Source organism: Nerophis lumbriciformis, linkage group LG08 (assembly GCF_033978685.3).
Source record: "Nerophis lumbriciformis linkage group LG08, RoL_Nlum_v2.1, whole genome shotgun sequence".
Classification (NCBI taxonomy): Eukaryota; Metazoa; Chordata; class Actinopteri; order Syngnathiformes; family Syngnathidae; genus Nerophis; species Nerophis lumbriciformis.
In genome coordinates this window covers 2,576,069-2,598,402 of record NC_084555.2, presented here as the reverse complement: position 1 = coordinate 2,598,402, position 22,334 = coordinate 2,576,069, and the positions used below count along the sequence as shown (strand labels likewise).

General features: G+C 39.8%; 1 protein-coding gene across 1 annotated transcript; it reads left to right on the top strand.

Moving 5' to 3' along the window:
- Positions 1-4,819: 4,819 nt before the first annotated feature.
- On the top strand, positions 4,820-16,643 carry tra2b (transformer 2 beta homolog). The gene is made up of 8 exons (XM_061968113.2): positions 4,820-4,991; positions 6,342-6,487; positions 6,573-6,732; positions 10,762-10,950; positions 11,041-11,156; positions 11,229-11,402; positions 11,482-11,552; positions 15,942-16,643. The coding sequence occupies exons 1-8, from the start codon at positions 4,959-4,961 to the stop codon at positions 15,950-15,952; spliced, it is 900 nt and encodes a 299-aa protein (XP_061824097.1). The 5' UTR covers positions 4,820-4,958; the 3' UTR covers positions 15,953-16,643.
- The last annotated feature ends 5,691 nt before the right edge of the window (positions 16,644-22,334 follow it).

Sequence of the window (22,334 nt, the reverse complement as noted above, 5' to 3'; positions counted from 1 at the left end):
GCAGCGTCGGAGAATGTTATACATGCAAACAAACTGTTGAGTCACAGTCCACACAAAGGTGAGTTCAAGGGCCGCTGAAATTAGTAGGACAAAACGGCGCTGACCAAATACTCTCACCAGTGTTTTGAGACTTTTATTAGTAGATTATACAGTACATATTCCGTACAATTGACCACTAAATGGTAACACCCCAATAAGTTTTTCAACTTGTTTAAGTTGGGGTCCACGGTCATACTTGCCAACCTTCCCGGATTTTCCGGGAGACTCCCGAAATTCAGCGCCTCTCCCGAAAACAACTTTTCTCCCGAAAATCTCCCGAAATTCAGGCGGAGCTGGAGGCCACGCCCCCTCCAGCTCCATGCGGACCTGAGTCCGCTTTCCCACAATATAAACAACGTGCTTGCCCAATCACGTTATAACTGTAGAATGATGGAGGGCGAGTTCTTGGTTTCTTATGTGGGTTTATTGTTAGGCAGTTTCATTAACGTCCTCCCAGCGCGGCAACAACACACAACAACAGCAGTCATGTTTTCGTCTACAGTAAAGCAGTTCGTCTGCCGTAAACAGCAATGTTGTGACACTCTTAAAGAGGACAATACTGCCATCTAGTGCATTTGATGAAAGCACTTTTGTGCGTGCCACACAGCAATGCATCAGATAGTGACAGAATAGAACAAGGATGGACAATTCAACCCTTAACTCAACAATGACTAGATGAGGGTTATGTGTGTGTATATGTGTAAATAAATGAACACTGAAATTCAAGTATTTATTTTATATATAAATATATATATATATATATATATATATATATATATATATATATATATATATATATATATATATACAGGTAAAAGCCAGTAAATTAGAATATTTTGAAAAACTTGATTTATTTCAGTAATTGCATTCAAAAGGTGTAACTTGTACATTATATTTATTCATTGCACACAGACTGATGCATTCAAATGTTTATTTCATTTAATTTTGATGATTTGAAGTGGCAACAAATGAAAATCCAAAATTCCGTGTGTCACAAAATTAGAATATTACTTAAGGCTAATACAAAAAAGGGATTTTTAGAAATGTTGGCCAACTGAAAAGTATGAAAATGAAAAATATGAGCATGTACAATACTCAATACTTGGTTGGAGCTCCTTTTGCCTCAATTACTGCGTTAATGCGGCGTGGCATGGAGTCGATGAGTTTCTGGCACTGCTCGGGTGTTATGAGAGCCCAGGTTGCTCTGATAGTGGCCTTCAACTCTTCTGCGTTTTTGGGTCTGGCATTCTGCATCTTCCTTTTCACAATACCCCACAGATTTTCTATGGGGCTAAGGTCAGGGGAGTTGGCGGGCCAATTTAGAACAGAAATACCATGGTCCGTAAACCAGGCATGGGTAGATTTTGCGCTGTGTGCAGGCGCCAAGTCCTGTTGGAACTTGAAATCTCCATCTCCATAGAGCAGGTCAGCAGCAGGAAGCATGAAGTGCTCTAAAACTTGCTGGTAGACGGCTGCGTTGACCCTGGATCTCAGGAAACAGAGTGGACCGACACCAGCAGATGACATGGCACCCCAAACCATCACTGATGGTGGAAACTTTACACTAGACTTCAGGCAACGTGGATCCTGTGCCTCTCCTGTCTTCCTCCAGACTCTGGGACCTCGATTTCCAAAGGAAATGCAAAATTTGCATGGTTGGGTGATGGTTTGGGGTGCCATGTCATCTGCTGGTGTCGGTCCACTCTGTTTCCTGAGATCCAGGGTCAACGCAGCCGTCTACCAGCAAGTTTTAGAGCACTTCATGCTTCCTGCTGCTGACCTGCTCTATGGAGATGGAGATTTCAAGTTCCAACAGGACTTGGCGCCTGCACACAGCGCAAAATCTACCCGTGCCTGGTTTACGGACCATGGTATTTCTGTTCTAAATTGGCCCGCCAACTCCCCTGACCTTAGCCCCATAGAAAATCTGTGGGGTATTGTGAAAAGGAAGATGCAGAATGCCAGACCCAAAAACGCAGAAGAGTTGAAGGCCACTATCAGAGCAACCTGGGCTCTCATAACACCTGAGCAGTGCCAGAAACTCATCGACTCCATGCCACGCCGCATTAACGCAGTAATTGAGGCAAAAGGAGCTCCAACCAAGTATTGAGTATTGTACATGCTCATATTTTTCATTTTCATACTTTTCAGTTGGCCAACATTTCTAAAAATCCCTTTTTTGTATTAGCCTTAAGTAATATTCTAATTTTGTGACACACGGAATTTTGGATTTTCATTTGTTGCTACTTCAAATCATCAAAATTAAATGAAATAAACATTTGAATGCATCAGTCTGTGTGCAATGAATAAATATAATGTAAAAGTTACACCTTTTGAATGCAATTACTGAAATAAATCAAGTTTTTCAAAATATTCGAATTTACTGGCTTTTACCTGTATATGAAATACTTGACTTGGTGAATTCTAGCTGTAAATATATTCCTCCCCTCTTAACCACGCCCCCCGTGCCCACCCCCTACCTACCGAAATTGGAGGTCTCAAGGTTGGCAAGTATGGGTCCACGTTAATCAATTCATGGTACAAACATGATGTTTGTACCATGTTTGTGAAGCACAAACATATCAAACAATGGGCTTTCTAACAATTACGATGATTTGTGTCGTGTTTGTCCTCCTACAAAAACAATATTAAAACAAAAACATTTTTCACCCCATTTTTTTCCATGCATTTTTTAAAAAGCGCCATGGAGCCACTAAAGAGCCGCATGTAACTAAATAACTCATTCTCCTTCTATGCCACATCAATATGGAATGCACTCCCAACAGGTGTAAAAGAACGGGCATCTCTATCCTCCTTCAAACCCGCACTAAAAGAACACCTCCAGGCAACTTCAACCCTAAACTAACACCCTCCCTTCCACATCCCACCTCCCCGGATTGTCCATCCATCCATTTTCTACCGCTTGTCCCTTTTGGGGTCGCGGGGGGTGCTGGAGCCTATCTCAGCTGCATTCGGGCGGAAGGCGGGGTACACCCTGGACAAGTCGCCACCTCATCACAGGGCCAACACAGATAGACAGACAACATTCACACTCACATTCTTGTTGCAGAAAATAAAATTTTAGAATAAAACAATGCAATAAATAATCAAATAAAAACTATTATTTCCATTACAAACATAATTTTTTTCTATCTATGAATGGCAGTTAAAAATGTTAAAAAGTTACTTTTAAAAAATGCCTTTACAGATAAAAGTGTCATGATGGCTGACTCTGCCATCATGGAAAAAAAAAAAAAAGGAAAATGAAAAAATTTGTATTAAATTGTTATATGTATCCAGTGATTATACTATAAAGTTATTTTCCATTTAACTTCACCAGTTTTAGATTATTTTTATTCAAAATCACTGAATTTTCACATTTGCCGTTCAAATACTGAGAAGAGACGGTGCGGTGAACAGCAGCCAGTCGAGGCACGTCACTCAGTGCCTCAACATGGATTGCGGACTCGGCTAACTGCTGGCCTGCTGTGCAGTGAGACCGTATTGCTATATGAATTATATTATACATTTCCATAGTTTAGTTAGCTGAGGTATATAATGTACAGTGTATTTTGTCAACAACTGTATGTGTGTAACATATTTCTTGTGCTGAGCGATCATAAAACGGCTGCAAAAGACGCACTGGCTGAGGCTCGCCTCCTGCACCCCCGCCGTAGAATTGTTATATCAACTAAAGCCCACACTTAAACTTTCCACGTGCAAGATTGAATCTATTTTTAAAAATTATTTCATAAGAAGCCAAAAAGTGCAAAAACAATAATGTTGGTGTTGGAGGAGTTGTGAATGACTGCAGGGACACAACATTAGATACACCTGCAGATTGCAGGTGTACCTAATTCACAACTCCTCCAACACGAACATTATTGTTTTTGCACTTTTTGGCTTCTTATTAAATAACTTTTGTAACCTATTTTTATGGGCTTTCCTCTTTGTGATGTTAAGTTCCTGTTATGCGCTGTTATACAGTATATGCCTTGAGCTCTTATTTTGAAGGCGCTAAGAGCGGAAGTGATGTCACGTTGCGGAGGTTTTTGAAAGAAGGTAAATAAAGTGGTCCTCGTGTAAACTGGAGCCTCCGTGTTTGTTATTTTGTAGTTTCATACAGTATAGGCGACATTTATAAACCCTCGGTTACACTTTTTAAAATAGATTCAATCTTGCATGTGGAAAGTTTAAGTGAGTTGCGGCGCATGGACTTAATTTCTAAGTAAAGGTAAGACCATAATAACGTTTTTTTAATTAAATGTGCTTTTTTGTGTGCTACAGTTTGTATGTGTAAAGTTAAAGTTAAGTTAAAGTACCAATGATTGTCACACACACACTAGGTGTAATGAAATTTGACCCATCCCCTGGTTCACCCCCTGGGAGGTGAGGGGAGCAGTGGGCAGCAGCAGCGCCGCGCCTGGGAATCATTTTTGGTGATTTAACCCCCAATTCCAACCCTTGATGCTGAGTGCCAAGCAGGGAAGAATGCTGGTATAAGCTTTTAAACATAACCCGTTAACTGCTGCCAATCAAATGGTGAATAAGATACTCTTTAGGGTTCATATGTTTGTAAATCTGACTGTGATGAAGTCAGTGCCTCACCAGCCATCAACCTCACCACACGTCACTGATGTATTCAATGCATGTATTAGGCCTGTAGCTCAACATCGATTAACATTCAATTAAATTGTTATGCAAAGAAGTAAGTTGTTTTTTTTTTAACTCATTTTCTATGTTAAAAAAAAAGACGGTGCCTTTATTTTGAAAGACCCGGAACCGGAAAAAGGATCATGGCCTATTTCCCATTGCGTTTCAGGTTTCGCAGTGTATTCCATCAACTATTAGGCGAAAGCAGTCTTTAAAAGTAGATTTAGCTCGCTTTTCTTACTAGTAACCCGACTAGTGACACAAACATGAGCGACACTGAGAAAGACTTCAGAGAGAAGGTAAGTTGCGTTTGTGTACAACATAATACCGTTGGAGAGAAAATGTCGCAGCATTTAGCTATCGTTAGCTTGTTAGCTTCAATGTTTGTGTTGTGTTCTTGCGGCTAAGGCAAGGACACGTCTTCAAACCAAAGACGACATTGTTTAATTCCAACTCCAATGTATCTCTGTGTTTTAAGTATATGCATTGTGAATACTTTGAATTGTAACGCTAAGACAAAGAAAACATCGCGCCGTAGTCCAAAGACTAGGCCGCGGCCTTACCATGCTTTCATTATTCATGCGCCATTCAACGGTCGCCTTTGCTTACTGTAAGATTAAACATGGTCATTATTATTAATGACGTCAATATCTACAGTTTTAGCTTCTTGTGATGTTATGGAAATATTTTATGCTGTATTATAAGACGTATTGGGGCCACATTGTAAAGAAGTCATAAGGTTGTAATTTTGCAAGCCTAAAGGAGTATGTAAAATTCGTGTGAAAATGTCAATATGCACAAAGTACAAGTAAATTATTCATTGTATGATTTTTTTTTAACTTTGGAAAAATATCAACCCATTTTTTGTTGCCTTGAGCTGTAATCATGACTTTTATTTCACCGATCCTTTCAGTGTGGCCCTAATACTATTTAATACATTACTGTTTTAGTACTGTTGTTTCTTTGTGCCACTTGGTATTCATGCTAAAAACAACAACTTGCCTTATCACCCTTGTTTGTTCTTTGTTAAGGTTGAGGTTGGAAGAAAAGAAAAAGGCGGAAGAAGTTTCAGACGCAAAGTTGTTTTTTGTTTGAAGCCGATGATGCTGTTGATGCATGCTAATGTATTGGAAGCGGAAAAAAGAAGATCTGCCCCCTCGACTAGTGTTGTAATGGCAGATGCTAAATTGGGGAAGAGGATCAAAAAAAGAAGCCTTAAGAATGTCAAAGAGAAGAAAGAAGAATGAAGGGTTGTTTTGAAGTAATGAAGTAAAAGAAGTAATGAAGTTATGATCAGAAGTTTGGCCGGGTAGGAGTAATTTCTTAAAAGCCTGTTATGTTGCTACTCTTTCTTCCTGTTTCTTTTTCTAAATCATGCATGTTAATAAATCCTTTTTTTAAAATCTGTAATTCTCACTCGCCAACCCCCACCCCACAATTCAGGAATGTCCTTCTCAGCTAAATAAGTAATACATTACTGTCACAATGTGTTTTAATGTAATTGTTGTTTATTTCTGGCAAAAAAGTAAGCTAATTGCAAAAAAAACATTTATATAGGGGGTTTTAAAGGCGAGTAGAGTCAGCTCTTGACTCAATTTTGTTATTATTTTCTTGTCTTTGCTTTTTAACTCAATGTCTGATTTGTCCAGGAGTCACAGCCTGACTCGGGGAGTTCCTCCCCTCGACGATCTTTAAAATCGGCCAGCCGCTCGCCGGCACGCTCCAAAGGAGGATCCCACCGTTCTAGGTCACGGTCTCATTCGCGGTCCAGGTCCAGATCCAAATCCAAGTCGAGGTAAAACGTGTTTGTAGACTCACCTACTGTACGCAAGTCAATACGCTGCAATGAACTCATTCATGTTGCACCCTCACTACTTTAGATCTCGTTCTCACCGAAGCTCGCGCAGGAACTACTCGCGCTCTCGCTCCCGCTCTCACCGCCGTCGCTCCAGAAGCCGCTCTGGCAGCGGTGAATCCCGCCGTCGCAGGAGTCACAGCCGGTCTCCCATGTCCAACCGACGCCGGCACATCGGCAACAGGGTAAGGTTCATGTTTTGTTTTTGCCTGGGTTTCCAGAGGGGGGCTTTTTTTGCACTAAATTCCCTTGACACTTATAAAACAAAGGGGATGGGGATGTTTGGGGTTTCCCTTAGATTACATAACAAGTTTCAAGTTTATTCACAAATACCATATTACAATTACAACAGTAGTGAATATCCATGGATGGTGGTAAGTGAAAGGGTCCCCCAGATAAGCTAGAAGAAGCTTTGAGCAGGGGGTCCAGAGGTCAGTATATGCATGGAATGCTGAAACATGGTGGCAAGCACTAAAACGCTATATGATAAACACAAAATAGGAGCACTAAAGCAAGCATACATACTAGAGATGCGCGGATAGGCAATTATTTCATCCGCAACCGCATCACAAAAGTCGTCACCCATCCGCCATCCACCCGAACTAACATTTTATCAAAACCGCACCCGCCCACACCCACCCGTTGTTATATATCTAATATAGACAATGCAAGGCATTAGTGAGGTTATAAAGCTTTTGCCTGTTAAAGAAAGGAGACTGATCCAATGCAGCAGAGACATTCATTGCGTGCCACACTGTCACGGCCCAGACGCACACCAATGCGCAATCATCTGGGAGCCGCGCTGAGCGCACCTCCAAGCGCACTCGCGCCACTCAAACTGCTGCAGGCAGCTGCGTTCACACATGCATCTGTAAGCCATGTTTTAACATCCTGTGGCACTCTTCTAGGATCACGGCGGACGAAACTGCTCATGCTCAGGGTGTTTGTGGAGGTTCGGGGTTTTGCACAAATGTGATGCACCATGTTAGATGTCCCGGTTTTGTGACTGTCGTAGACATAAACAGCGTCGCAGCTCTTGCTAATCACGTAGCCAGCATTACTATCATCCTGATTTACAACCTCATAAAAACGAGTCCACGCTGAACTTTTCTGGCCTTTTTTTCCCCTGGTCTTTAGTATTCCCTTTTTTAGTTTGTCGCGTACCACGTTTGCTGCTGGCGTGGCCATCTTTTTTTTTTCTTCTTCTGTTGTGGCGTGCTTCAGGTGCCTGATGATAAATAATTGCCTGTTTCAAAGAGTGCTGCTCGTTTTTCGTATGTGGGTAACATTTAACTATGTACATATATTTCCGAATTGGTTTAACTGCCACTCGCCTGAATCTATTTAAAATCTAATATTTTTTTTTATTTCAACCGCCCGACCCGCGGATAAAATCTAATTTTTTTTTATTTCAACCGCCCGACCCGCGGATAATCCGCGGACTCCGCGGTTGTGTCCGCAAACCGCGCATCTCTAAGACATACATACATACATACATACATACATTCATTCATTCAACCACACACAACCCACCAGTAGTCTACCCCACATGAGACATTAGAGATAGGTGGTTAATAAGTATGATTTCAGTTTTTTTGAAGTTGGAGAATGAATACAGCATCCTGAGGCTCTCATCAAGCCGGTTCCAGATCTTTGGTCCCCTGCATACAACACTTCGAGCAGTACAAGCCAGTAGACGATGTTTACCTGATATCAGGTCAAAGTTGCGAGTGTTGTGGGCATGCTGGGGACGATAGATAGGAACCAAGCTACAGAGCCTGAGATTCAGCCTGTGGATGACTTGATAGGTTAGACAATCATTGTGATAAATATTGAACTCTGTCAGTCTTAAGAGATGATAATTATGGAATAGATGTCGAGTTGGGGCATTAAACTTGGACCATGACAGGGCCCGTATGATTTTCTTTTGCGTGGATTCTAATTTGTGAAGGTAGCTAGGGAAGGTGTTACACCAGATGACATTACAGTAGTTTAGATGTGGTTCAAAGAGAGTTTTGTATAGAGTAAGTAGAGCATAAAGAGGAAGATAATGACGGAGGTGAAAGAACAGGCCAACATATTTGGATACCGTATTTTTCGGACTATAAGTCGCAGTTTTTTTCATAGTTTGGCCGGGCTCCAGTGCAACTTATATATGGTTTTTTTCCTTTTTTATTATGCATTTTTGGCAGGTGCGACTTATACTCCGGTGCGACTTATACTCCGAAAAATACGGTAATTTGTTTTGATTCCATATATGTGGCGGTGGGGACATTGCTTGAGGCCTGGTCAATATGACATCCTATACCGTCTTTTCCGGACCATAGAGCGCACAGAGATATAAGCCACACCCACTAAATTTTAGAAGAAAATATATTTTCATAATTTAGCCGCACCGGTCTATAAGCCGCAGCTATATATAGGTTGTGAAATGAGGTATTTACACTGAAATATTTTGTAAATGTCTATTTAAATACCTTCAGTGTTTCCAAATGGTGCCTGTTACACAGAAGTAAAACTGCCGAGCAAACAAAAGGTAGGGATGACCCGATCCGATATTTGGATCGGATCGGCCGCCGATATTTGCCAAAAAATGCGTATCGGCAAGGCATGGGAAAATGCCGATCCAGATCCAGTTTATTAAAAAAAACTCCGGTCCGTGTTTTCCAACGCACCGATTTAAATAATACATTCCACTTTTATGCTGCTCCCTAATTTCCGTTCCGCATTTTCCAGCACACCTTCAACACATCCACAGGTCTATGGATTCTCACGCACTTGCTTTTAGCTGCGGACATTACACGACAGGCTCTTCTCACTCTTTCCTGTGTCTCCCTCTCACAGACAGCAAGCGCACCTTCTTACACACGTCACATACGTATACGTTCTCCCCGAGCAGAGAGGTAGCAGCATGGCTAACGTTAGCTGTCATGCTAGCGCACGGCAAATCTATGCCACGCACAAAATCAAATAAAAAAATAAGCGCATAACAATTTTCGACACACGGACACGACAGAGAAAACAGTTTTCGTCATCATTGTTCAAATATTGTAATGTCTGTCGAGACGCTTATCTCCATTCGGTGCCACACGCCCACACCATCAAAATGCCGAGGCAAACATTTCCAGATCAATACCGTATGAAAAAAATAGTGATTTTTTTTAGTTGGGATTTCCTTCTCTGCATGAAAGTTTAAAAGTAGCATATATTAATGCAGTATGAAGAAGAATGTTTTAATGTAGACACATAGAATCAAAATATCCACATATATATTGTGTATCGCGATATGGCCTTAAAATATCGCAATATTTAAAAAAGGCCATATCGCCCAGCCCTAGTTCAATGATGCCATTTCTGTTTGTCATGTATAATTTCGTCTATTTTGTGTTTATCCTTGAATAAACAGGTCAGTTTCTTGTTACCAACCATTGTGTATTATTCAAACTCCCCTAATTCAGCTGGCTAGTTGTTATCAAGAGTACTAAAACCCTTTTCAACATGATTCTGACAACTAAGTAGGCTAAATAACTTTAAACTTTAATACATGCTCGGATAGGCCAGTATCGGTATCGGATCGGAAGTGCAAAAACCTGGATCGGGACATCCCTAACAGAAGGCATTGAAGTTGTGGAAACTAGCTTGTGAAATAAAAAAAAGAGAATGCTATTGTTTGTTAATACTAACAGACACTCATACACGTGTTAGCATATTGGCTAATGCTAACGACGCTAGCTTTATTAGGATTTTGAGGATGATAAACGCTTGGAAGTTGCAGCTAAAGGTAGTCACCGTTGTAGCCTTCAAAGCCCTCTAAAAAAACATAACCCTCCATTGTTTAAAATACATACTGCAAGTAAATAGATAATGTAGTAACAGACACATTCATAACAATATACAATATGTACAGTATCTACCGTCAAAGGTGCATCAACTAAGTGTTGAACAAATGCTGCAAATACTTATGTACATGTGTTTTCTTAGGGTTTTAATTAAAAAAATTAAAAAAGCTTTTTTTTTTTTATAATTTAAAAAAAAGCCTTCACTTTGTCATCGTGGAGAATTGTCTGTAAGATGTAGAGGACAAAAATACATGTATTATATTTTGGAATAAGGCTTTAACATGACAAAATGTGGAAAAATGAAAGCGCTGTGAATACTCCCCGGATGCACTGTATCACCAATCAGTAGATGATAAATGTTCAAAACCCCTGCAGGCCAACCCAGACCCCAACATGTGTCTGGGTGTGTTTGGCCTGAGTCTCTACACTACCGAGAGGGACCTGAGGGAGGTGTTCTCCAAGTACGGCCCTCTGGCGGACGTCAACATCGTGTACGACCAGCAGTCTCGCCGCTCCAGGGGCTTTGCTTTCGTCTACTTTGAGAACTACGGGGACTCCAAGGAGGTAAGCAGGACACAAGCCGACGTCTGTATATTTAGGCCGTGTTTTATTAACTCGATGATTAATCACACCCGGGGCGAATCATTGAATCAGGCCAAGGAGCACGCCAATGGGATGGAGCTGGACGGTCGCCGGATCCGTGTGGATTTTTCCATTACCAAGCGAGCGCACACCCCTACCCCTGGCATCTATATGGGAAGACCCACATAGTGAGTGTTTGATGACTGGTTATAAACGCATTCAAGGGTTCTATTGAGCAACGTTCCGCTACTATCCTCCAGTGGTGGTAGTGGTGGGGGTGGCGGCGGAAGCAGCAGCAGCAGCGGTGGCGGCGGCGGCGGCAGCTCATCGAGGCGCATGTCAAGGGACTACGACAGAGGATACGACAGAGGGTACGACCGGGGTTATGACCGGGACTATGATCGCTACGAGGACAGAGAGTACAGATCGTACAGGTAGCTTGTTTGTCTGGTGAAACATGGTCTATTATCTCATCTGATCGATGACCAGCTTGAATTGTGTTTGTCCCAATAGACGAAGGTCTCCGTCACCTTACTACAGCAGAGGGTACCGCTCTCGATCCAGATCACGGTCCTACTCCCCACGTATGTTTCAAAACTTTTTAAATGTATTATCATATTGTGGCCGGGGGGGCTTTATTTACTCAACTGCAGAGAGTATATTGCGCAGGTTATTTGTACAAAAACATTTTTATTTTATTATTATTTTACATTTTTATAAATAATTAACCTTGATTCAAATTGTATATACCAATATATATATATATGGTCCACTCCAGATAGGCCAACCTCCGAGGACAAAGCTACGAACAATGGGAGACCGGGCTTTCTGCTCCGTCGCTCCCAGTCTGTGAAACGCTCTTCCTGACCACCTGAGGGCACCACAGACTGTGGATGCTTTTAAAAAGGCTTAAAAACCCTTCTTTTTTTATATATATATATGCATACTAGTTCTAGCTATAAGGCTGTTCTAGTTTTTATTTTTATTATCTTTTTATTTAAAAAAAATTTAAAACACTGTAGCACTTTGAGGTTGTTTACTCAATGTAAAGTGCTTTTTACAAATAAAATCTATTATTATTTTTAATTATTATTATTATTTATTTATTTTTTCTCAGTGGAACCCCTTTTAAGTCGGTCCTGCTTATGTCCACAGTGTGTCCACCAGCTTAAGTCCGCTGAAGCCACCCAACATGGATATACGTGGTCGATATAAAGTTTGATAGCCAAAAGGGTTACTTCTATGAAAAATGGGTCAATTTGTTGTCGGCATGTGTCGTAGTATTAACTTTTATGTTATTGCTAAGCATTGTAAAAACAGCAACATGACTACTGTCTAATTACACTGTATTAAAACATGTAAAGACTTCCTAATCAGTGCAAAGTAGTGAAATAAAATAAAAGCATGGCATGATTAAGGGGGCTGTTTGCAACTTGCTTAAAGTTACATTTTTCAGAGCAAGGAATATCACACCACCGGCTAACTTATGTCAAATGTCTATTTTTGTCACATTTTGAAGTTGAACTTTGTAAAACACTTGTGCACGGACTGAATGTTGGCTTTAGCTTTTCGTGTAGGTACACATATATAGAAAGGAAAAAGGAAGAAAAAAAGTGGCCGCCATGCTGAGTTAAGGGTTTATATTTTATTTTTATTTTTTCAGTTTCAATTTTGGGGGGTTTTGACCAAAAATGTATTTATCAAGTATAGATCTTGGCAATATGACAAACTGTTTTATGTTTTAAGTGTTTTATATCGTACGATATCGATAATTATTGATCATTTATATCAACAATTGAACGGGAGGACCAGGAGAAAAATAAATTAAATGTACCGGTAAACATTCTTATTTAAAATGTAACCATCCTCTGATTATAATCCCTTTAGCTATCAAGGCAGAAAGGAAATGTCAACATAAGCACAGAAAACACTCAATGTACCGTATTTTCCGCACTATAAGCCGCCCCGGGTTATTAGCCGCACCTTCAATGAATGGCATATTTCAAAACTTTGTTCACCTATAAGCCGCCCCGGGTTATAAGCCGCGCCTACGCTGCGCTAAAGGGAATGTCAAAAAAACAGTCAGATAGGTCAGTCAAACTTTAATAATATATTACAAACCAGCGTTCTAACAACTCTGTTCACCCCCAAAATGTAATGTGCAAATGTGCAATCACAAAAATAGTAACACTCAAATTAGTGCAGAGCAATAGCAACATCAACAACTCAACGTTGCTCGAACGTTAATGTCACACAACACACAAATTAAACATTTAAAGCTCACTTTCTGAAATTATTCCTCATCCATAAATCCCTCGAATTTTTCTTCAGTGTCTGAATTAACAAGTTGGGCGAATACGGCATCCAAAATGGCCGGCTCCGTCTCGTCAAAGTCATCAGAGTCAATGTCGCTGTTGTTGTCCAGCAGTTCCGTGAATCCTGCCTTCCGGAAAGTTCGGACCACAGTTGAGACCGATATATCCGCCCAGGCATTTACAATCCACTGGCAGATGTTGGCGTATGTCGTCCGGTGCTGTCTCCCTGTCTTAGTGGCGCAGGTCATCTTGTTGCTTCCTCTACCTACGCACCATTTATGTTCAATTCTCTTGCTGCTGCTCTATTTCCGTGTTCTACTGCGTGACTTATTGCCTTGAGTTTGAATTCTGCGTTGTACGCGTGTCTCTTAATAGGAGCCATTTTGTGGTCTTTACAGATGTAAACACACAAATGAAATGAAACGTAATATCCGCGCGCTTCTTCTTCTACGGGGGCGGGTGCTTACCTTGGCGGTTGCTTACCGTAGAAGAAGAAGCGCTTCCTCTTCTACGGGGAAAAAAGATGGCGGCTGTTTACCGTAGTTGCGAGACCTAAACTTTATGAAAATGAATCTTAATATTAATCCATATATAAAGCGCACCGGGTTATAAGCCACACTGTCAGCTTTTGAGTAAATTTGTGGTTTTTAGGTGCGGCTAATAGTGCGGAAAATACGGTAAACCCAATTCTAAAATCACATTGAACACTTAATAACCTCTTAAAATGAAGGTGCAAAAAAAGAAATACGCAAGAAATGCTGCTGTGATCGTGACGCAAATGAGAAAAATGTTTGTTTGCAGTTTATTTCCTGCTACAAATATTAGTCTCATCTACATTTCATGTCTGCATTTGTTATGCCTCATTATTTAGTTACAGATGTCCCTGTTGTTCAGCCATGCTCGTGATATCAAGATTCAATATAGTGTATGCTGTTGAGCCTACGAGAGATGTATTTATTTAGTTTATTAATACTATTAAGGATATTTTCTGGATGCTAACAAATATCACCAAAGATTTAATAAAGTGATCATCCGAGTTGAATAAAAAAACTGCTGTCCTGCACAACAACTTAGGTTTTACTTTCTGTTATGAAAATCAACAATGGAAATACAGTGGATTGGACCAATAATCACAATATTTATTACCAGGATTTCACATGACGTTAGTTTATTTGCACATGCCGGTCTTTCTAGTTATATGTAGGCATAGCAACCACAAAAAAACACAAACTAATGCCATTTCTTGTTCTTTCTTTGTTTATTTGTGCTAGTAAACACTACTAATATAATAGAGAATCAATCAATCAATCAATGTTTATTTATATAGCCCTAAATCACAAGTGTCTCAAAGGGCTGCACAAGCCACAACGACATCCTCGGTACAAAGCCCACATAAGGGCAAGGAAAAACTCACCCCAGTGGGACGTCGATGTGAATGACTATGAGAAAACTTGGAGAGGACCACATATATGGGTAACCCGATTCCCCCCCCCCCCCCCCCCCCCCCCCCCCCCCCAGTGGTTCTTAACCTTGTTGGAGGTACCGAACTCCACCAGTTTTATATGCGCATTCACGGAAACCTTCTTTAGTGAAAAATAAAACGTTTTTTTTGTTTGTTTTTTTCAAATTTAAGACAAAGTTATGTTTGGTAATACTTTAGTATGGGGAACATATTCTAAGTAACAAATACTTCATTTAGAGTTATTTGGACACTAGGGGAACATATTCTAAGTAATAAAGACTTAATTTAGAGTTATTTGTTTAGGGTTAGGGCCAGGGTTAGGGTTATAATAAGGCCATGCCGAATAAGGCATTAATAAGTACTTAATAATGACTAGTTAAGAGCCAATATGTTACTAATTTGCATGTTAATAAGCAACTAATTAATGGTGAATATGTTCCCCATACTAAAGTGTTACCATGTTTTTTTACTGGTGCATAAAATGAACCGTGCATGAACATCACCTTGTTCAAACAACAAAACCAACACAGTGCATAAACTTACAACAAATTACACACCTGCAAACCAGTCAGCTGTTGCCGTATCCGTAATACGCCGATAGGGAGAAGTTTGTATTTATACGATGAGTCGGGTGTGTTTTGACCTCCGCCGAACCCCTAGGGTTCGATCGAACCCAGGTTAAGAACCACTGCTCTATTGTATCACAAAGTTTCTCAGATCAAATGTTCAAACAAACGTTTTACAAAGTATTCCACAAAATGATGAAAATATTATTTTTAAGAGCAATTTCCTTTGACGTACTTTTGTTTTTCCCCTCACTTTATTGCCTTTACGAACCACTTCTTTCGGGACTCTATGAAAGCTCTTTCTTATCTCTCTTTTTGAACGACTGTAACACCCAAGAACAGCAATATGGCATTTTTTGCTCAAGCTCTACACTCGCTCTCACTTGTTTTTTTAATGCTACGCTCAAGCTGCTTGACCATTCTGTGAAAAACGGATATGACGTCATATGTAACCCAGCTAAGCACAATATTAGTCCTAGTAAAGGTAATCACAGCTCCCTAGTGGCACACTTGAGGAATAATTGAAGTTGTCTGTTCGAGTTTAGGACACTTTTTGAAGAAATACTCATGTTCAAAGTGTTTAGCATTTTGTCACGTTTTTTTAATCTCTCACTTTTGTCCACCCCACAGGCCACTACTGAGCAGTGAGTCGTCGTCCCATGTTTTATATTTGTTTTGACCACGGCACGGCGAGCAAGTACACACTTCCTTTTAATGTCTGCGGAACCTTGGTTAGTGGTGGGGGGAAAAGCATGAAAATACAACAAAATCCTTTTTTGTGCACAGCACTCCAATCCCTGAATTTTCAACTTGCTTTGCTGTGAAACCTGGAATCAAAATGACAATGTAATGTGGTTGCAAAGTTAAAAGTACAGATTTGTTTTAGTGCAAAATTGGCTTTGAAGTCTGGATTTTTTTTTATATACAAGCAAGTTTGTCAGTGACATTTCCAGCTTCATGTAGTGGTTTGTATGCAGCTGCTTTTCTTTTTTGGCCTTCCTCTTGACAATTGTTAATGTTCTCACATGTTCTGTAGCTATTGTTCCAAGAAGTCTCGGTCATCAAACATAAAACATGTTTTTCCTCTACAGATCAAATCATACTTTTTGCATTGTATTGAATACATCTTTATTCAAGGTGTTGAATGTAGAGATCATCTGTTTGTGATACATTTTGTCACATGTTTCCCAATGGTAAGGAGTAAAAAATAACATGTATATAATTGCTTGGGTCCCTTCTGCAGTTTAGTCATGAGTTGGCTACACTTGATCTGAGTTGTATGTATCGTACATTTTATTGTTTTGAGTTCCAAATAAAAGATCACAGGATCACCACTAGTCTGAGCACTTTTTAATATCTTGCATTAAAGACGAGGCCTCGCACCTCTGGAATTACGAGATTCGAAATGCGCAGTGCAGTCACATCCTTCCCAATGCCCTCGACCCACCAGAAACTGAGGCGTACACGTTAAAAATTTGCTAAACAGACATGTGTCAAGCATGACTCTGAGGCATACAGCTTAAAAAGTTGGCATATTAATGTTATCATGCTAACCGTCAGCATGTGTTAAGTTCCATGTTATATGAATTTAAGGTGCTTAGCATGTGTCAAGTACCATGTCATGATATTAAGGTGTTCGGCTTGGGTTAATAAAATCTGTCCATGTATGTATGTATGTATATATATATATTAGGGCTGCAACTAACGATTAATTTGATAGATTAATCGGATAAAAGAGACAAACTACATTTCTATCCTAGTATTTTATTGAGAAAAAAAACCAGCATACTGGCGCTGTTCTTTCAACTTGCCAAATAAAACAAGGAAAATGATACAAAAATGCACACTTTTGACACCCCTGCTATAGATAATAAAAAATTAAATCTGATAAATCCATACCTGCCAACTACTCCGGTTTTCACGTAATTAGTACGGTTTTCATCAACCTATTCCGGGTTACGGTTGCAGTGATAAAAAATACGTTTTTTCATTAATTAAAAAAAAAAAGTTTTAAGTTTTATTCATGAAATCGCGTAACAACAATGACAATCGACACTGCTTCCCGTAACTTCCTATCGAGCCATTCCGAATGCCATGCGCGAGGCTATTTATAGCACCGCTGCCAAGCACGAGGCCATTGTTTCCAAACGAGCGAACGATCATGGAATCAGCCGGAGAAAAATCGCATACGAGTCTTAAACCGAAAAGAAAACTGCAGTCATTCCGTGAAGAATATTCAAAAGCCTATCCGGGAATAATTATCCGTTCCAAAAAGGGTGAAAACTACGCGAATTGCACCTTGTGCAGACAAGATTTTTCGATCGGACACGGAGGAATTAGCGATGTAAAAGACCACGTTGGGACAAAAAAACACAAGTCTAATGCCGTTGCTAGCGATACAAGTGGAAAACTTTCAACGTTTTTCGTCGCCCAAACAGATTCTTTGGATGTGATAAATGCCGAAGTTTTATTTACGGAGGCAATAATTGAGCAAACAAAAAGGTAATGACACCAATGTTATCTTTTGGAATTGTTTAGTACTGTTATACTGTTAAAAGTGTTTATACTATTTATGCTTTCAAGTCCAAGTTGAAGAAATCTTGTTAAATGTTGACAGCATAACTACCAAAATACAGAAGTATGTCCTTAATATTTTTGCAGTGCTATTTCTGTTGAAAAGTTAAAATGATTACATTAGAGATGTGATGTGCCACTTTTCAAGTGTCTGATGGCTTAAATTAATTTTCATTAATTTTTCATATTTTGAATTCTTTTGAAAGGCTTACAAAAAAATCTACATTTGAATTGTAATTCCATGCTATTGACAGGACTATTAATTTTAATGAAGTTAGCCTACCATGTTTACAGTATGATAATTGTGATAGAAATGTGAATTTTAGGCACAGAATATTTTTTACAATTGAACAAGGCAGTAGATTATACAAGCTTGGACAGAAAGTTAATAATGACACCAATTTTTTTTTTTATGGAATTGTTTAGTACTGTTTTACCATTTGTTTACTGTAAAAAGTGTTTATACTTTCAATTAACAAATTGAAGTCTTGTGAAAGGTTGACAGGATAACTGGCATTAACTGTCAAAATAATTTCAAACTATTGAAGTTAGCTTACAGAATAAACATGTCAATCAACCCATATGATTTTTGCTGTAATATTTTTGTTTTGAAAAGTCACTGTGACTGATAGAAAAGTGATGGTTTTAGCAACATTTTAACCTGTCTGAATGCTAATAATCATTTTGCGTCGGGGGGCGAAGGAACCCCCCACCAGGACTTTATCCTGGACTGCGGCCCCTGGACCCTGGCTACTAGGTTTTTCTGATTTCAAAAGTTGGCAGGTATGTAAATGTATGGATAAAAAGTAGAGCCTGATGACGCATGCGCGTTTATCACAACTCTCTCGCTCTCTGTCTCGCCCCTCCCTCACCAATGCTGCTGCGCGAACAATTTGTTTTGTTTTTAACCTTCTTAACCCTGAACGTATATTGAAAATACACGCAACCCTAATTCAAAATGCTGGACATTTTGAGGCATTTAAGAAACTCCACCCTGACAGCCCCGCAAAAGAGGACATCCATCCATCCATGTCCGGTGAAAAGAGGTCGTATAGTCAGGACCTAGCCCGGTCGGTTTCACGTCCGGTTAAACCGCTCGCTGCTAGTCCTCTTTTGCTAGCAGCTAACGGGATAGGATAGACTGACCATACGTCCTCTTTGCACCGGACATGTCCTCTTTTGCGGAGTTTCTTAAATGCCTCAAATGTCCGGCATTTTGAGTATTGTTTACACAACGTGCAGTACGCTACTTAATATGTCCGTGTGGAAACTCGTTCGGTACACTTCCGCACCGAAACGGTTCGATACAAATACACGTACCGTTACACCCCTATTATTTTGATTATTGTGTCTCAACTGTTTGTATTTGTTGCAGTTTATAAAGGTAAAAAAAACAAAACAAAAAAACGTAGCCTCTGCGCATGCGCATAGCATAGATCAATGAGTAAATTAATCGCCAACTATTTTTATAATCGATTTGAATCGATTAGTTGTTGCAGCCCTTATATATATATATATATATATATATATATATATATACAGGTAAAAGCCAGTAAATTAGAATATTTTGAAAAACTTGATTTATTTCAGTAATTGCATTCAAAAGGTGTAACTTGTACATTATATTTATTCATTGCACACAGACTGATGCATTCAAATGTTTATTTCATTTAATTTTGATGATTTGAAGTGGCAACAAATGAAAATCCAAAATTCCGTGTGTCACAAAATTAGAATATTACTTAAGGCTAATACAAAAAAGGGATTTTTAGAAATGTTGGCCAACTGAAAAGTATGAAAATGAAAAATATGAGCATGTACAATACTCAATACTTGGTTGGAGCTCCTTTTGCCTCAATTACTGCGTTAATGCGGCGTGGCATGGAGTCGATGAGTTTCTGGCACTGCTCAGGTGTTATGAGAGCCCAGGTTGCTCTGATAGTGGCCTTCAACTCTTCTGCGTTTTTGGGTCTGGCATTCTGCATCTTCCTTTTCACAATACCCCACAGATTTTCTATGGGGCTAAGGTCAGGGGAGTTGGCGGGCCAATTTAGAACAGAAATACCATGGTCCGTAAACCAGGCACGGGTAGATTTTGCGCTGTGTGCAGGCGCCAAGTCCTGTTGGAACTTGAAATCTCCATCTCCATAGAGCAGGTCAGCAGCAGGAAGCATGAAGTGCTCTAAAACTTGCTGGTAGACGGCTGCGTTGACCCTGGATCTCAGGAAACAGAGTGGACCGACACCAGCAGATGACATGGCACCCCAAACCATCACCCAACCATGCACATTTTGCATTTCCTTTGGAAATCGAGGTCCCAGAGTCTGGAGGAAGACAGGAGAGGCACAGGATCCACGTTGCCTGAAGTCTAGTGTAAAGTTTCCACCATCAGTGATGGTTTGGGGTGCCATGTCATCTGCTGGTGTCGGTCCACTCTGTTTCCTGAGATCCAGGGTCAACGCAGCCGTCTACCAGCAAGTTTTAGAGCACTTCATGCTTCCTGCTGCTGACCTGCTCTATGGAGATGGAGATTTCAAGTTGGCGCCTGCACACAGCGCAAAATCTACCCGTGCCTGGTTTACGGACCATGGTATTTCTGTTCTAAATTGGCCCGCCAACTCCCCTGACCTTAGCCCCATAGAAAATTTGTGGGGTATTGTGAAAAGGAAGATGCAGAATGCCAGACCCAAAAACGCAGAAGAGTTGAAGGCCACTATCAGAGCAACCTGGGCTCTCATAACACCTGAGCAGTGCCAGAAACTCATCGACTCCATGCCACGCCGCATTAACGCAGTAATTGAGGCAAAAGGAGCTCCAACCAAGTATTGAGTATTGTACATGCTCATATTTTTCATTTTCATACTTTTCAGTTGGCCAACATTTCTAAAAATCCCTTTTTTGTATTAGCCTTAAGTAATATTCTAATTTTGTGACACACAGAATTTTGGATTTTCATTTGTTGCCACTTCAAATCATCAAAATTAAATGAAATAAACATTTGAATGCATCAGTCTGTGTGCAATGAATAAATATAATGTACAAGTTACACCTTTTGAATGCAATTACTGAAATAAATCAAGTTTTTCAAAATATTCTAATTTACTGGCTTTTACCTGTATATATATACCAGTGACGTGCGGTCACTGGAGGCAGGTGAGGCGGGGCCTAGGCTCACCTGCCATCATGGAAAGAAAAAAAAATGTAAAAAGAAAAAAAATTAATTCAATTGTTATATGTATCCAGTGATTATACTAACATGCATCTGAAATGTCTAAAGAAACTGGTAGAATACACGGAGGAAAAGTACTAGGCGCTACCCTAAACATGGCTATGTAAAAAGAAAGAACTCTTAATCATATCTGCCTCCTTTCCACAGTACATACCCCTTTAATGGACATGAGACAAACGCCAAAAAGACATGATTACTTATATTAACATGCTAACTTTTTAGCTAACTTTACATTGTTTTATCTAGTTACACAGCCATACACCGTACAGTCATATGACACATGCTAACTGATAGCATGCTAACGTTAGCTTGCTAGCATGTTAAAATTAGCATACCAACTTTTTGAGCTAGTTTTGCAACACTTGTTAATTGTTAGCATACAATCGATGGGATGCTAGCAAGCTAACTTAAGCATGCTAACTATTCCATCTAATTTTACACTTTTCTCTCTATTTCTCCATCCATACACCGTACAGCCGTGTTACTTGAAATGTGGGACAGGCTAACTGTTAGCATGCCATCATTAGCACACATGCTAAGTGTTAGCATTTTAATGTGCCAATGCTAATGTTTTAGGCCATCTAAAACTCTCGGATTTGGACACTCAGGACCATCTTCAAAGTACGGCGGCTTCCGACGACCCCCGGTCAGAGGTACAGGGCACAGATAGCAGGCCCATCAAAATTTCCACAGGAATTTTCTAATTGAAATTATTGGGGGAAAATAGCACAGGGCTTTGTGACGATTGTAATCAAATAGAGAATGTAGAGCAGAGGTGTCAAACTTATTTTAGATTGGGGGCCACATGGAGAAAAATCTACTCTTAAGTGGGCCGAACTGGTAAAATCACGGCACGATAACTTACAAATAAAGACAACTTCAGATTGTTTTCTTTGTTTAAAAATAGAACAAGCACATTCTGAAAATGTACAAATCATAATGTTGTTGGTTTTTTTACACTTTATTTGTTATGATTTATACATTATGAATAACTCATTGGTGTTCATTTTCAATCTGGGGACAAGCGGTAGAAAATGGATGGATGGATGGAATTACAGAATGTTATTTATGTAGTTTGCTAATTTTCCTCGACTAGTGCACTAACATCAGTTGGTTTTTTTTTTTTTTACATCCATCCATCCATCCATTTTCTACCGCTTGTCCCTTTTTACATATGTAGCATAAGATACAAAGAATTGCTATTGCGACATCTAGTGGAC

Coding starts and splice junctions, on each gene's coding strand:
- tra2b (XM_061968113.2), top strand. CDS start 4,959: ATGAGCGACACTGAGAAAGACTTCAGAGAGAAG. Junction 4,992..6,341: donor AGAAAGACTTCAGAGAGAAG/GTAAGTTGCGTT, acceptor TGATTTGTCCAG/GAGTCACAGCCTGACTCGGG. Junction 11,157..11,228: donor TATATGGGAAGACCCACATA/GTGAGTGTTTGA, acceptor ACTATCCTCCAG/TGGTGGTAGTGGTGGGGGTG.